Raw genomic sequence first — 14,754 nt, forward strand, 5'->3', positions numbered from 1 at the left:
AATGAAGACTACTCTGAGAAAAGTTAGGGAGAAGTACAGAAGCAAATTTTTCTTTCTTGTTTGACAGTATTTCCACCATAACATTTTTTCCCCTGGCATGCAGAGGTTAAACTACAATGAATTTAAAAACACTTTGTTTACTCAGTTCATAAAGTCTTCTAGATAATGGCCGTGCTTCTGTAAGGTAATATTACACTGAATATTGAGATACATAAAAAAGGGCAGAACTGTATGTATATTATAGTGTGAACTCAAGGGTAATTTAAATATCTAAACTTTTTTTTTCTTTTATCACATAAATGACAAAATAGGAGACTAGCATACTTTAGATATACTGACATTCAATACGACCAAAAAGAAAAGTCAGCAGCTTCTTACTGCAGTCTTACCTCTGCACACTGATAAATGCAAAGTATTGCAAGCCTGTGAATAAGTAAGGAGACTCCTACTGGGTGGCTGCCAAATAGTCACAAATGTCACAATACACAAAAATGATTGTGCTACTGATCTCCATGCCAGGATGCCAAGTATTACAATTTCTTCATAATTGCGTTAAAATTAAGATCCAAATCAGACTCTCTTTTAAAACATTTGTTAGACAGATACGATTCCATGTAAGGCAATTCTAGAACCAACGGCAGTTTGAAAGGACTGAAAATGCACATATTTAATTAGAAACAATCGGAATTAATCGGGTGACTGTTGCAAACTGAACATAGTACCTTAAAGTCACTTAAGTTGCAATCCACATGGAACAGTATGAAAAGCATATTACCTAGATTTGTTTTCTTGCACTTCACTTTTTCAAGCTCCCATTCCAACTCTACTGTCTGGTTTTCCAATGTGGAAGATATCCCTTTTAAAACACAAGACATTATTTTGTTTTGGATGGGACCAAATATAGTACTGCAGGACATACTGTGAATATTCAGATTTAGGAGACATTAACATTTGTGGGTTCAAGCTGCAGCTGTCTTTCTGATATTCTTCAACAACTTTTTAAAAATCACTAGTGGTGTGGCAGCCTGACATAGAATTGCTAGTATGCCTCATTCTTTTGCCTCCATACGACTACCATATCAAGAAGCAAAGAATCTCTGGATGTCCTTCAAGAGCGTTATTATTTAGCAATTTAAAGACAAAATGCACTTCTGCCCCAAATTAAGCCAGGTGGTGACTGGACCTCCAGTTTCAACTTCTATCTCTCCTTCCTCTTTCTTAGCCTCTCAGCCTCCATACTGCTGTTCTACCTTCTGCCCTTATCTCCATTTTACCACCAGCCCATTGTAGTCAGCCACTCTGTGCTGCAAAGCTCCTGCCAACAACAACAATTCAATCTTCCTCACAGCCGCCCATGAGATTCCATTCTTTCACACTCCTTAGTTTATAGCTTATACGTGTCACTAATAACTAATTCCTCAAACTCCTTCCTCTACACCAGCTGAAAATTGGCAACAGCATCAGTACTTCCTGACATGCTCATCTTCTGCCTAGAGGTTAATCATCAAGTCTTTCTCCCCTCCCCCAGGAAGGTCTAGGGAAGTCAGCCCATCTTTCCTCTCCATCCTTTTCAACCTCCAATTCTCCTTCAGCCAATCAAACTTCCCAGTGCAAGCACACTTAGGTTTCTACCCTTGACTCCAATTGCTGGCTATCTCTTGGCCTCACCTCTGATGGCAGGCTAACCTGCAATAGCATAATATTCCAGCTGGCTTTTTTTTTTTTTTTTTTTTTTTAATGCTAATAAATTTCCATGAGACTAATAGCATGAACAGGCTTTTATCTCATATCTCAGTAATTTGCCTACAAAAACTAGATAGCACATAGATTGCTGGCATGCTAACACTACTTTACGGTCCAGTTTCACTGTTTCCTTATTTTCTCTTCTCTGTTGATCAGTCTAACAATTTCAGTACAAGGCAAGAAGATAAATTTATCATCCTCCACCCTTCATATTCTTGCAGTATTCTGCTATGTGACATGCTAAATGAACATTAAAATAACATTGAGTAGGAATTTTTCAATGCAGAAATTTTCAGCACAAAAATCTTTCAGAAATCCATTTCTGAAATGTTTCACTGCATGTTTCTTTAACACAAAGGAAATGTGTTATATGCAAAAGTGTGTGATGTTTGAATTTATCTTTCTTATGCACGTTGTATCACTGATATGATAATATTTATATTGGCTTCGAATCTTATAAAGATCTTGAATCCTAGAACTTACCACAGAGATGTATAAATGCTGTTTGTTCTAACAATTTTCACTGACTTGAACTGAAGCGTCTGCAATGGTCATTATTTAAAATACATGTTGAGAAATGAAACAGTCATCAAAATATGGTGGTGTTTTGTGTCGGATTTTTTTTTTAAGAACAAAGGTTGCTCTGCATGTTTGTTTTAATTTTTAAACAAGTCTCATCATCATTATAAAAATAAGCTGATGCATTTCCTACTCCTAAGACAGTGTTTTGTGGAACAACTAATTACTGTAAGTTGAATTAAGAACACAGCTTTAGAGCTCAGTGGAAAAAGTTTCCAGAACCTTAATGGAAGCAGTTAAAATAAGAAAAGTTGGCATCTAATATTCTCCTCTCCATAATTGACTTAGTGGACTCTAGGGGAAGCCTTTATTTGAGGTACATGCAGCTTTTTCCCTTTCAATATAAGTACTCAGAGCTCAAGACTGATATCTATGGGAGTCTTTCCAACAAAGTCAGCATAATCAAATTAGATCTCTAATGAGACACTTTCATACATATTCTGAATCGTATCTAAGTGCTGTTGTGGTTCCTCCTTAAAAGTAGCAAACAGGTTACTATACAAAAGGATATTTTATGAGCAGGGAAGGTGAAGTTTCAGATCAGTCAAAAGAGTGTTTGAAAAGGATGCAGCTAAATTCTTAAAAGCTCTACACCATTAGCTTTATTTCAAACAGGCACAAAGTTCAATGTCAGCGCTGTCTAGCCAATAAATCAAATTGGTAGACAAGACTTGTTTGGACTAGCAATGAAAAGTTAGAAGGGATTCTCCAAGAAAGCCACAAAGCAGCTCATTTAAGGTCAATTTAACGGTATTATTCTGTTTTTCTTCCAGCCCCGACATAAGATTTCAGTACCTCAAAGGAAATTGTAAGAGTATCTATTTGCATTCCCCCTAGGTGATTGGCAGTTCAACACCAATTAGTTCAAAATTACACTGTTACTAGCGTGCAATAAAAACAACACCTTTCATCTTTCTTACATAAGTAAGGATACCTTCAGAGCCAATAACTTTGATCAAGTAAGTATTTTTGATCCTACCCCACCCGTCTCTTTGGATTCAGGAAAACTAATAGCTGAAGGCAACTTTTTTCTTTTAATATAAAAAAGTCCCAGCTTTATTCTTCAACTGTAGGAGTGATGTGGGTACTGAAATATAATACACTGGAAACAAACATTTTCCCAAATCCCAGTATCTCTTCAACAGATAAAAATACTAGGGTAGATAACGTGATCAAACCCCTCCCTCTCTCCCCCTCCAATTTTCACTTCGGTACTGGAGATGGGAGAAAATTAATTTTCACAAAGAAAACAAGCAGTTTCCCAGATAGATTTGTGTTCAAATAAGAGGAGGTTTACGTAAAATTTTATCAATTACACCACAGCCACAATAGTTACATCCACACTGAGAAAGAAGGGCACAGCTCACACAGCCAAACTCTTCAAGAGATGTTTTACCCAGCCAACCCTGTCTGAACAGAGATTCATGCTAACCCCTGACTACATCCTGGCATTGTCTGAGGAAACATTAATTAGGACTGACCACAGTAATACTAGGTGTGAAAGCAATTATTCCACCACAAAATAATCAGCACTGATAACCACCAAGTACTGTTTAAGGCTGTGAGGAAAGGCCAAGAGGTCTGGGGCTGTTCAGTCTGGAGAAGACTGAAGAGGGGTCTTATCAATGCTTATAAATATCTAACAGGCAGGAGTCAAGCAGATGAGGCCAGGCTCTTCCCAGTGGCGCCCAGTGCCAGAAGAAGAAGCAAATGGCTCTGGCGGGAACACAGAAATTCTCTAGGGAACCTGCTTTAGCAAGGGTTTGAACTAGATGATCTCCAGAGATCTCTCCCAATCCCTATGATTCTGTGATCCTCTGAAATATGGACTCTATTTTCCCAGTGTAATTTGTGTCTTAGAAAGACTTCTGGCAGAGAGGATGAAGCTTTCCAGCCTTGCCACATAAATGAGAACTGTAGTTAATTACTTAAATAATTACTCACAGAAATCTTGCAGAATGCCTTGTGCATGTAACATCCACCTCCACGCTATTTAGAAGTTAAGCTAAAAAGCAGATAAAATCTTAAGTCCACTATTTTTCTCTGTATACTGAAGCATATGTTCTCGAGCTTTTCTCCAGACAGCAGTGTCAACATCATTCCTTCAGCATGTGAAGCAGAAGAATTCAGTTCCCTCTTCTAAGAATTAAGCATCTCATCATTCATCTCTCCAGCTCTATGAGATATGAGTGGATTGCAGTTCTACTTTATGCTGGATTCCAAACAATTCATCAAAAAAGACCCAATCTTTCTGCTAGCACAGGTGACTTCCTTAGCAAGAAGACCAAAATGTAGGTCCAATTAAGGTTTCTAGTAGATCCATCTCAGAAGTGATTGCAACAGACATCAACACAGAAAAACAGCCATCATCTAAATTACATTCTCCTCCTCAGTGGTGAAAACCACTCTGCACTACTTATAATAGATACTTGAATAACTTCATTTGTTCATTTTGTGTATTGCTTTTTCTCATCCATAAGCACCATCACCATGACAACATAAAATATTCAGTAACAAATATTTTACAGGTGCTAGCCAACATCAAACACACAAAATTATAATTATCCCATCATAGCTTCAAAGATATTCACTCCAAGCATCTTTTTGCATGCTTGTATGTATATGCATATATATGCATACATACATGTCAGTATTAAAACCAGTAACTTCCAGAACAGCAAATGCAAATGTTACTTTTAAACTGAAACGATGCCTGATTACTCCTCCTCCCATTTTAAATGTTGAAACAAGGACCACTACCTACTGTTATCAAAGATCCCTTCCCTGATCAACTTTTACCAGAGACTTACTGAGAACTGAAAAGATCGAGGTATCACTGAAGAGTAGAAAAGAAAGGTAAGAAATGAAGAAAATTAAAGCTAAAATAAGTCACATCTTCCAGAGAAGACAACAGCAGATGAAAGCCATGACATGAAAAATCTTTTTTCCAAACTGAAACAACTGCATAAATTGTGGATCAATAACTTACCCATGCAGCTAACAGCATTTTAGAAAAGAAATGTAGAATGTGATTTCTAGATTTAAAGAGTTAGAACTGACACATTTTTCCATAACTTGCATCTCTTATGCTGCAATATTCTTTATCTTAGAAGCTAAAGTTTCACATTGCTTTTAAAATACTTTGAAACATGAACACTTTGTCAAGAATGGCAGAACTGTAATACTAACATCAAAAAGCTCTAAATATTTATAATTTATTCTCTGTAATTATTCATTAATGGATGCATAGCAACAATTAAATTAACCATACAGCTCCTAGAATATAATGAACTCCTACAATACATAGATTCTATGCTAACAATTAATTAAACAATTGAAACAACAACAACAAAAATTCCTGCAAATAAACAGAACCGACAGTGTAAGACATCGAGCCTTCTGATGGCAGAATAAGTTACTGCTCTTTGCAAAGGGATAAAATACAATTGGTTATCAATCCAAATTATTTTTACAGCAAGGGTGGTAGGTTTGGTCAACTTCTGTTTCATTTCTTATTCTGAATATTAACATATTAGCACTGATGAATATGTTAAAAACAAACAAAACACACAAGCTAATCTTGAACACAGTAAGCAATTAATTGTAAGCTTATACTGACTGTTTCGTACTAAGATCTCAAATTCTTTTGAGAGAGGAGCCTATCTAACACTGAGATCAATACTCATAACTAGGAGCACTGTACTCTAAATTCTGTATTTTAAGCAGCAGCAGAACAAGCATACCATTAAGCTTCCTCTGAATTGCTTCTTCCTCTAAAGTGATGATATACATCTGCTCATCTAGGTCCTCAAGAATCTGTATTTGGAAACAGAAATAGGAATTGATTGAGTATCAACAGAAAGAATCACCTTTTTGATTTACTCAGGCTTGTTTTGTTCCAGTAAGCTTTATTTTGAATATATATTCTACAACTTAAAAACATCAATGCAAGAAAACTCCATAGGAGATGATTCCATTCTGTTACGTATCTGTTTCTTTGCTGCAAGCAAACTGTTACGTTTTTATTTCAGGTTAAGACTCTTACATTTACTCTCAGCCTAAGGATATTAGGGGAATGGGACATTACAGTGACCTACGCTCACAACCTATTGACTTTCACTTCCAATTCGATTTAAACAAAATGAACAGCAGATCTTGAAAAAGTAAATTAAAACCAGTCATTTAAGCAAATAAATTGCTGTTGTATTTTGTTTCTAGCTTCCAAGAAGCCTATCTATATTAATGTCAGGCACTTTGAATTTAAAGCTTACAAGCAGCAAAACAGACGTATACATTTTCTTTATATTTTCAAAGTTGCCCTGACCAATGAAAAGAAATGAAAGACCTAAACACACCCAGATTTTAGTAAACACAAACTAGGAAACATGACAGCAAGGTCACTAGAGCATCTGCCCATGGTACAAACTTTTTCCATTCCCTCACATCATTCAGCACAACTACAATATAGTATCTACATTTAAGAATTCCTCACAGTTGCCAGCTACCTGCAGGCAATGCCAATTTCTCTTAGCTAAGTGTGCCCCCAGGTACCTCTCTGCTCTTGTATCCTTATCTCTTGAGCTCAGAACAAGACGACACCTTTCAGGCACTAGTAGGCTATACTGGCAATTAATATTAGCACTTGTGCATTAATATTAACACCAGAGGAAGTCTATACTGTTAGAAAAAGCTCTTTGAGAAAAGCAGGCTCTTGTGCTATAAGAAAAAAAACTGAGAACAAGTATATAGGTAATGACTATAGGAATTCAGATAAACTAAAGAGAGAATTATATAGCAGCACAAGTGTTCTGCAGGAAAATAGCAAAATGCCACTGTACCTTCTCCCAGACAGCACACAAGGACAGATTTGTGTAACACTTACTGTTGGCTTCACCAGCAATTGACCCATTACTGTAAACATCCGTGAAAGTCCCACTGGCGTGCATACTGCAGAGGAAGGAACATTACATAAAACAGTCATTTCTAAGTGAAAGACTAGCTTTTCTTTGCATGTTCTGCATGAAATATGTTAACACTCCACATGCAACCACATACAGTTTTCAAGGTCACTGAAAGATCTTCAAACTACACTCTGAGCTTTAAAACCTTTTGCTATTATATCAATTCTGAACAAGACAAGCATCTCTCCTTCAAGGGCACAACTGATTTTCTGTCACCATGGAAATCCCTTATAGTGAGAGATCTTATGCCTTGAATAAATCATCCTGTGAGCAAACTTATGACAGCAAAGGCTATGCCCATTCTAGTGAAATCAGCAGCGCCAGAAGACATTCCTGGGTGCTCAGGGTACATTGTCTACACAAGTAAATTGCTGTTAACTATCTCTACCATGAGTTTGCCCTCAGCCAATTTGTATTTTCCCAAACAATTCCCAGGTAGTCATGGAGCTCATGCAGCCTAGGAACCATTACCTTGGGGCAATATGCATACAGTCAGCTTCTAGAAAACGCAATGTCATTTGTGTGGATGGAATGACATAGTGGCCGCTGTGCTGGTGAACATCAGACATTCAATCTGCTCTCACAGGTGCAGTTGTAAGGTAAGAGATCACAAAGATGTAAAATCACACTGCAACTTCAGTTGACAGTAGGCTCAGATGTAAGATTTTAAGCTCTCTTTTCTACGAAATAACAGTTTTTTCCTTTTTGACAGTGATCACCTGTGATAGCCTCCAGATACGGAGCATGTAAGTTTCCTGGGAGAAAGGCTCAATCTGACTTTTATTCAATTAATTTTTTATTATCAAGTATTAGGAAGACTAGCCTTCAAATACTGAAGGCTGAAGGAGATGGAAAGGACTTGTATGTAACAACATAAATTTGGACATTTATAGTTTACATTATCATAAATGTTGTTAAAAAGGGAAATGCAGCACACAAGATGTTATAATGAAGATTACATTTGCTTTCATTAGCTAGCACAACACTACAACTACTATATATCACAGAAATAAAGAACCATTCACAATAGCTAACTTAAGCTGGTCTTCCTTGACTAAAGACAGAGCCTGCAGGCAAAAGAGAAAAGAAAAAGTAGCACTGCTGCAAATCATCCCAGCAATAAGCCTGTCATTTCCTTACTGGTACACTGCTTCAGCAATTAGACCACCTGAAGTTCTAATGAAGCTCTACCCCAGCATCTACCATGTTTCAACTACTGAAAGTTGCCCTTTCCTGTTACGCTCATAACAGCTTGGAGAGCTGTGACTAACTGGAGTGATTTGGCTCTATGAATTCAAAATAACTCCAAAAAATGGCATTTAATCCCAATTATTATGATGTGTATTCCCAGAACACACTCTGTGTTTTCAGCTCCACTGAAATAAACTGCAAGACACACATAGGAAGTTTTGTAAGCCAAGTTCCCCACTGAAAGATTTCGTCTCAAATATCCCAAATGTTCATGAGCAAGAATCAGAATCACAAGTTTTATTTCCCCCACCTTCACTCCCTACTCCCTGAACATGGGATTCAGAATCGCCACATACAAAGAACCTAAGGAGATCCACTAAGTTCTCCAAGCAATATCTTTCCCAGGCTGACACTCTTGGTTAAGCAAATGTCTCAAAGTACCAATCCCCACCTTTTCTCTGTAACGACAGTTCTGTAAATGTTAACTGCCAACCTCTCAAAATCAGAGAACAGGTGAAATCACAATTTATAGCAAGGGAGATGTCCTGATTCTCCCCACACTCTCTATTTCATTTTATTTTAAAGAAAGAACATGTGGGCAGTGGAGGTGAAAAGAGCCCTGACGCAAAGTCTGATTTGGAGCATCCTGTCATCCTCCCTATTCCCCTAAGTAGGGATGATGGAACTCTGCTAGGACTAGTTGGAATAAGACTGGTTTCTAACTGTGCTTGTTTTGTCTGGAGGTCTGCTATACAACTGCATACCGACCTGATACCAGTCCTGGATTAACTGTATTATGTTCCAACTTTTGCCTTTACAGGAATATTTTCAATTAAAAACAGGAAGAGCATAGTTTACTGAACACAGGACAAACTAAGTGCTCTAATTTCACTCTGTACTGGTGATGTTTTGCTGACATTTCATGTAAAAACTGTGTTTTCATAAGCAGAATGAAAGCCCCTCCTTTTCAAACATCTGCTTTAAGAAATTACAATTGCAGGTGCAAATGCAACACTGCATTTGTTTACAAACTTCCGAATTCCAACTTATCAAATTTAAACCAAAATTTAAACTTATAAAAATACACAATTTTTCACATCCAACTTTCACAAAGAAAAAGTTTCCTTCAATCTTTAAAAATAAAAAAAATTACACTTTTGAAAAAAAATCAGGAAAATACTTACAGAGAAGTAACAAGCATCCCATCAGTGATATACAGGAATATAAATATGGGAGGTAGAATTCCCAGAGGTCTGCAAGAAATACAATAGGCACAGCTTTAGCTTATTACAAATAGGCTACTTATGTCACAAATACAGCCAAAGTAACTCCTTTCCCTTAGCTTTCTTCCTCAGGATTGAAGAATTTCTGTATTTTGAAGTGTAAACTAAGAATTACTCAGTTAACAAATTTGCAGGCAACAAAATCCTGTAGCACTTAACTTGAAAAATATCTTCAGCTTTGATTCCTATGCCACTAAAATCATTTGTTTTTATCATACACATCCAACACCTTGTCCACCCAAGCATGTAAAGTATCAGCATACCGAAAACTCGTCTAATAAACTTATTGAAAGGGAAAAAAGTTATTGACTAAATTAATACAACCTCTCAATCTGTGTAATAGTCAGATAGCATTTCGTAGAAATAAATTTAAAAGAAAACATCTGTGTACAGAATAAAAGCTAATGCAAAGGAGTCTTTTATTTGGTTGTTCTTCAAAATTCCATACCGTACAAAGACTCCATACTGGCAGCATCATTGTCTATGAGAGCTGAAGCCACCCATACGATTCCAAGGATAAGCAGTGCAAGAAGTATGAGCATTACCAGCGTCTCTAGAATGCGTGCTCTGATCCCCTGCAGGCAGAAGAGGGGGAAGGGAGAAAAGCCAGAGACTTTCAATCAGACATTTTCAAACATTAGAAAAATACAAATAAATAGCAGTTTCTTCTTCCTTGATATATGCTTGTATTTTATCGCACAGACAAAAGGATAACATGTAATGTGCTTTTAAAATACAGTCTTCCGTGTGCATAAAAAAGGAAGTACTTATGGCTTTAGAATGCCTGGGTTGAGTTTTTTCCCTTAAAACCCGCTTTATGCTCCCCATAGAAAACTGCTTTAAATTGCATATGCCTCACAGTTCTCATTAATCTCATTATTTCATAAAATATTCTTTATACCGCATGATTTTGTCTGAGCATTTTTAAAAGATGGATTACTTTTCTAATACTTTCAGCAAAGAAAGTGGATTAGCAAATTTTTATCTATGATTCCAATCAAGGGAATGGAAAGCCAATTATGGCAAATAGCCCAGCAAGCATTAAACCTCACATAGGTACAACACACCAATTTAGTTAAAATACATTCTTCAACCGAAATTGCTTCTGCTCCATTCCTCACAGTCTGCAGAGCCCTCCAGCGCACACTCGCAGTAGTGCTCCTTTTCCCAGTCAGCCTGCACACTGCTGCTGCATTGCTTCCAGCAGCACCAGCCATGAGTGCTGAGCCGAGCTGCTCTGCAGGCACACACAACACATGCCTGCAGAGCTGTCACAGTTGTTTGTGAGTAAAAATGTCACAGCGCACCAACAGCCAAGTGTTACATTTGCACATCTATGCCAAAAAGCTTTGTTTCACCTATAATACACAATATTATAGTATGCATGCATACACACACTGTGTTCTAATGCTTATTTTAAGCAATGGAGCAGTCAGAACATCTTCAAGTATCCTCACTATTAACAACTTCAGACTGCTGTTCAAATTGCCATTTTATTTTTCCTCAATTATCAGTATATGCACCTCCACAGACAAACTTATTTTCCTGTTTCTCATATCCCAGCTTGCGTGACAATACTGAAAATCTACATCACAGTTCATAGAAGGAAGATTTACCTTATTCTTTGCCCACTGTTACCAACCTTTCTCTCCATGCTTATCACAAGAGAGTAATAAACTCCACACAGTACCATTTACCTTGAAAATTAGGCTCTCAATAAAACTACAGCATCAAGCAATGAATGAAGACCTAGGACATCTTAATCACATGCATTTATTTCCTATAACCACCAACTCCTCCCTGCCATCAATCTCCTGCAGAAGGTTAGCATGAAGGTAGCACAAAGGGAAAACCAGACAACTCGAGACCTTCACAACATTTCCCTTAAGGCTTCAGTGGGCAGATGGAGACAAACGCCCACCAAGGCTTTCAAACATCAAACTTCATATTAGAGGTAGTATGGATAAGAGGTTAACTTAATCCTACAGTGTATTTTACATATAGTAGAAGTGGCTTTGAGAGTCATTTATTAAAACGTAATTTTTATAGCGCTCAAAAACTTGCTTTACTTCCATGAGCTATTTTCAAGTCGAGTGTATAAGCAAAACACATATTTAAAGATTAAATATATTCCATAGACATATTAAATACTAAAGTTGTGAATTTAAGCAATAGGTTACCAGAAAATCAATGCGTTAGAGCTCAATCTCTATGGTTACTCAACCCCACACCACAAACATCTTACAGACTTGGAGAGCATACTTAAAACAGTGACCTAACCTTAAGAGGTAAACAAAATATGTTAAATCTTCTACACTTCCCTGCATCTGTCCTTCTTTCACTACAGGACAGATATACACAGGCTTTGCTTTGCAGCAGAAAAAAAGACAATGGTTGAAGAAAACCAAAACATTCAAGGATACATGGGAAGAGACCTGCTCCATGCTTTACAAGAAGCTTGAAGTCTCTTCTTCTAAGCAAAGGAAAGTTTGGAGTTTCTGGCAGCTTCAAAAGCAGCCGCAAACCCACCTGAAACAGCAGCTTGTAAGAGTACATTCATTGTTCATGTTCAGTCTGCATCATATCTGCCTTGAGTACAGAGCTGAGAAATGCAGGTATACAAGACGACTTCACGCTAGCATTTCAACTATGAAAGAAAAAACAGTTGCACAGTGCTAAATCTGAACGTTGAAGTAGTGATTGCATTTGTATCACACATGGACGTGTTCTTTAGATTTCTTTCTGGTGTGCAACTGGAAACTGCTGAAACCTGTACAAGTGTCAGAGGTGAGCTACCAGCAAGCTGCATGTGCAGGTACACACAGGGTTAGGGCAAGTTCAATTGTTTAATTGGGAGAAATAGCCTCATCTACACTTGTAATCTTTGCTTAACATTCCCATGGAAACTCAACTGATCACAAGAAAGAATAAGGGGAAAACTGTTCATGTTTTTGGTTTTCTGCATTGTTTTCACAAGGGAAAATGATGATATTGAGTCCTCACCTGGAACCTGATGGTTCTGTCAGGTAGGTAAGAACAAGAAAAGGAAGGACTATGAAACCAACCACCTTGCACTGGGGTTTTTAGAAAGTTTCTCAGTATCACAACTTTGAAGCCTGCATGATAATACAAATACTAATTCCTGTGGTGTCCTTGATTTAAGAAAAATACGCAGATCACGATTCTGTTTCATTAATTACTTCAGTTCAATTCAATCTGCAATTCTGGATTTATTTCCAAACCGTGCACAGAAAACAATTCAGAGCCAAGAGGGTACATCAAAGATGAGAAAAACTGGTTTGTATCTATTGCACATTCTGGTATATAAAGGAAAATTCAATAGCTTCTTTCAGTTTGCATTTTTTTTCTGTAAGTATCTGTGGAGCCTGTAAGAAGGGGCATTAAGAGCACAATCTTAACAGCACTATGAACTAAAGATAGCCAATTAAGATATCAAACTCAGATTTCAGTACAGCATTAACCACACAGCCTTAAGTAATATTCCCATGCTGTAGACTTATGAGATGAACACATTCACAACCTTTCGAAATAATTAAACATGTTCCCTTCTACCTTAGGCCAAGTTGTGTTGTTGTTAAATACAGCAATAAGACAACTGTAGAGAGAGCTCCATACTGCACTTGCGTTAAGACAAGCTTTATCCCTGCAGTACTTCTATCAGCATGTCAATTTTAAGGAGGTCAAATCAATCCCCTGCTTTCTCTTGGTCAATTCATTGCTGGGATGCTGGTTATGTTGCAAAGACAAAAGATTTTAATTTTTTTTTTTTTTTTTTTTAACTGTGTTGCAAGTACAAAACATTAAAAAAAAAAAAAAGCTGCATGAAATACAATTGTGCTTGAACTAATAAAACAAACCGGTGAACGGAAATAAACATTAAGGTATTCCTAGTTTCACTGCTCTGCAGCAAGAGGAGCACTGTGACCTCATGACTTCAGTTTCCATTTGTGGGCATAAGCAGGAGTGGGAAAGTATGAATACCCAGGGAAAAACAATTCATTCCCTTTTAAAAAAATATCTCTAATGCCATGCTTGATTCTCAATGAATTGACAACTTGCCAGTTAGAAAGACTAGAAAATTTCCATCTTTGACCAAGATGAACAGTCCTCATAATGAAACAGATGAAGTGATATGTATCATAGTTAGTTCTTCAGATGCTCTCTGAAGATCTCAAAAGATAAACACACAAGAGAGGGAGATCAGGAAGCATCCTGAATTGTGTAGCTGCTGATCTTGCGCCTCAGGAAACTGCAGGAACGAGGGGAAACTATATAAAACCTTAAAAAGGAGAAAGATGAACTGGATGTGAAAGATAAAGCCCAAAAGGGAAAGGACGGCAATAACAAGAGATACAAAGAACACATTAGAAGCATCAGGAAGAAGAATCCAATCCTGTTCTTCAGTCTTCAATTTGTAGGCCCAAAAACAAGAGGAACAATTCCCCCAGTATAGACTCACCTACTCAGAGCCATCCTTTAGGAACAGTAAACATCAACTGGAAGGAAAATGTCCTTTCCTTTGTCAGGCAATGATTTTAGTTTTGGTAGACCAATCTAAAATCTTTATCCACAACGTTATCTGACAACAGATCCATTACTACTGTTTCCAACACTTATAAGCACATGATGATCTTTGATAATTGCTGAACAGGAAATCAAAACACATCAAACAGCTTGCAATTTCCTCAAGTGAGTTTCAGATCATCTGCAAAGCAAAACAAACAGACTTCTCTAAGAAAATTACCTGCATGGTTCCCTGTTGTCAGGAAAGGAGAAGCTTGGCATCACACAGGCCAACCTGACACAAAGTGTTTTCCAGAGGGAGAATGGAAAATTATGCGGTCAAGAAAAACTTTAGAAACTAATTACAAGTTCAGATATTACAATTAAATTCTTTATTAAGAAAATTGGGAAGGAAGACTGGCAGATGATATCCTTTAACCTCTCCCTTTAAGTTTTTTTCAACTTCAAAGAAC

The 14,754-nt window shown here is 37.2% G+C and overlaps 1 protein-coding gene across 3 annotated transcripts in view; it reads right to left on the bottom strand.

Annotated features, from left to right (window-relative positions):
• The window catches only part of LMBR1 (limb development membrane protein 1), a 63,106-nt gene that overhangs the window by 12,102 nt on the left and 36,250 nt on the right, over positions 1-14,754 (bottom strand). For all 3 annotated transcript variants that reach the window (XM_048950614.1, XM_048950613.1, XM_048950615.1), the window contains 5 exons: positions 10,206-10,332; positions 9,659-9,727; positions 7,205-7,269; positions 6,066-6,138; positions 776-856 (listed from right to left, as the gene is read on the bottom strand). In XM_048950614.1, coding sequence (XP_048806571.1) covers positions 776-856; positions 6,066-6,138; positions 7,205-7,269; positions 9,659-9,727; positions 10,206-10,332 — 415 coding nt within the window. The remainder of the gene's footprint in view (positions 1-775; positions 857-6,065; positions 6,139-7,204; positions 7,270-9,658; positions 9,728-10,205; positions 10,333-14,754) is intronic.

This window comes from Lagopus muta, chromosome 7 (genome assembly GCF_023343835.1).
Source record: "Lagopus muta isolate bLagMut1 chromosome 7, bLagMut1 primary, whole genome shotgun sequence".
NCBI classification, from domain to species: Eukaryota; Metazoa; Chordata; class Aves; order Galliformes; family Phasianidae; genus Lagopus; species Lagopus muta.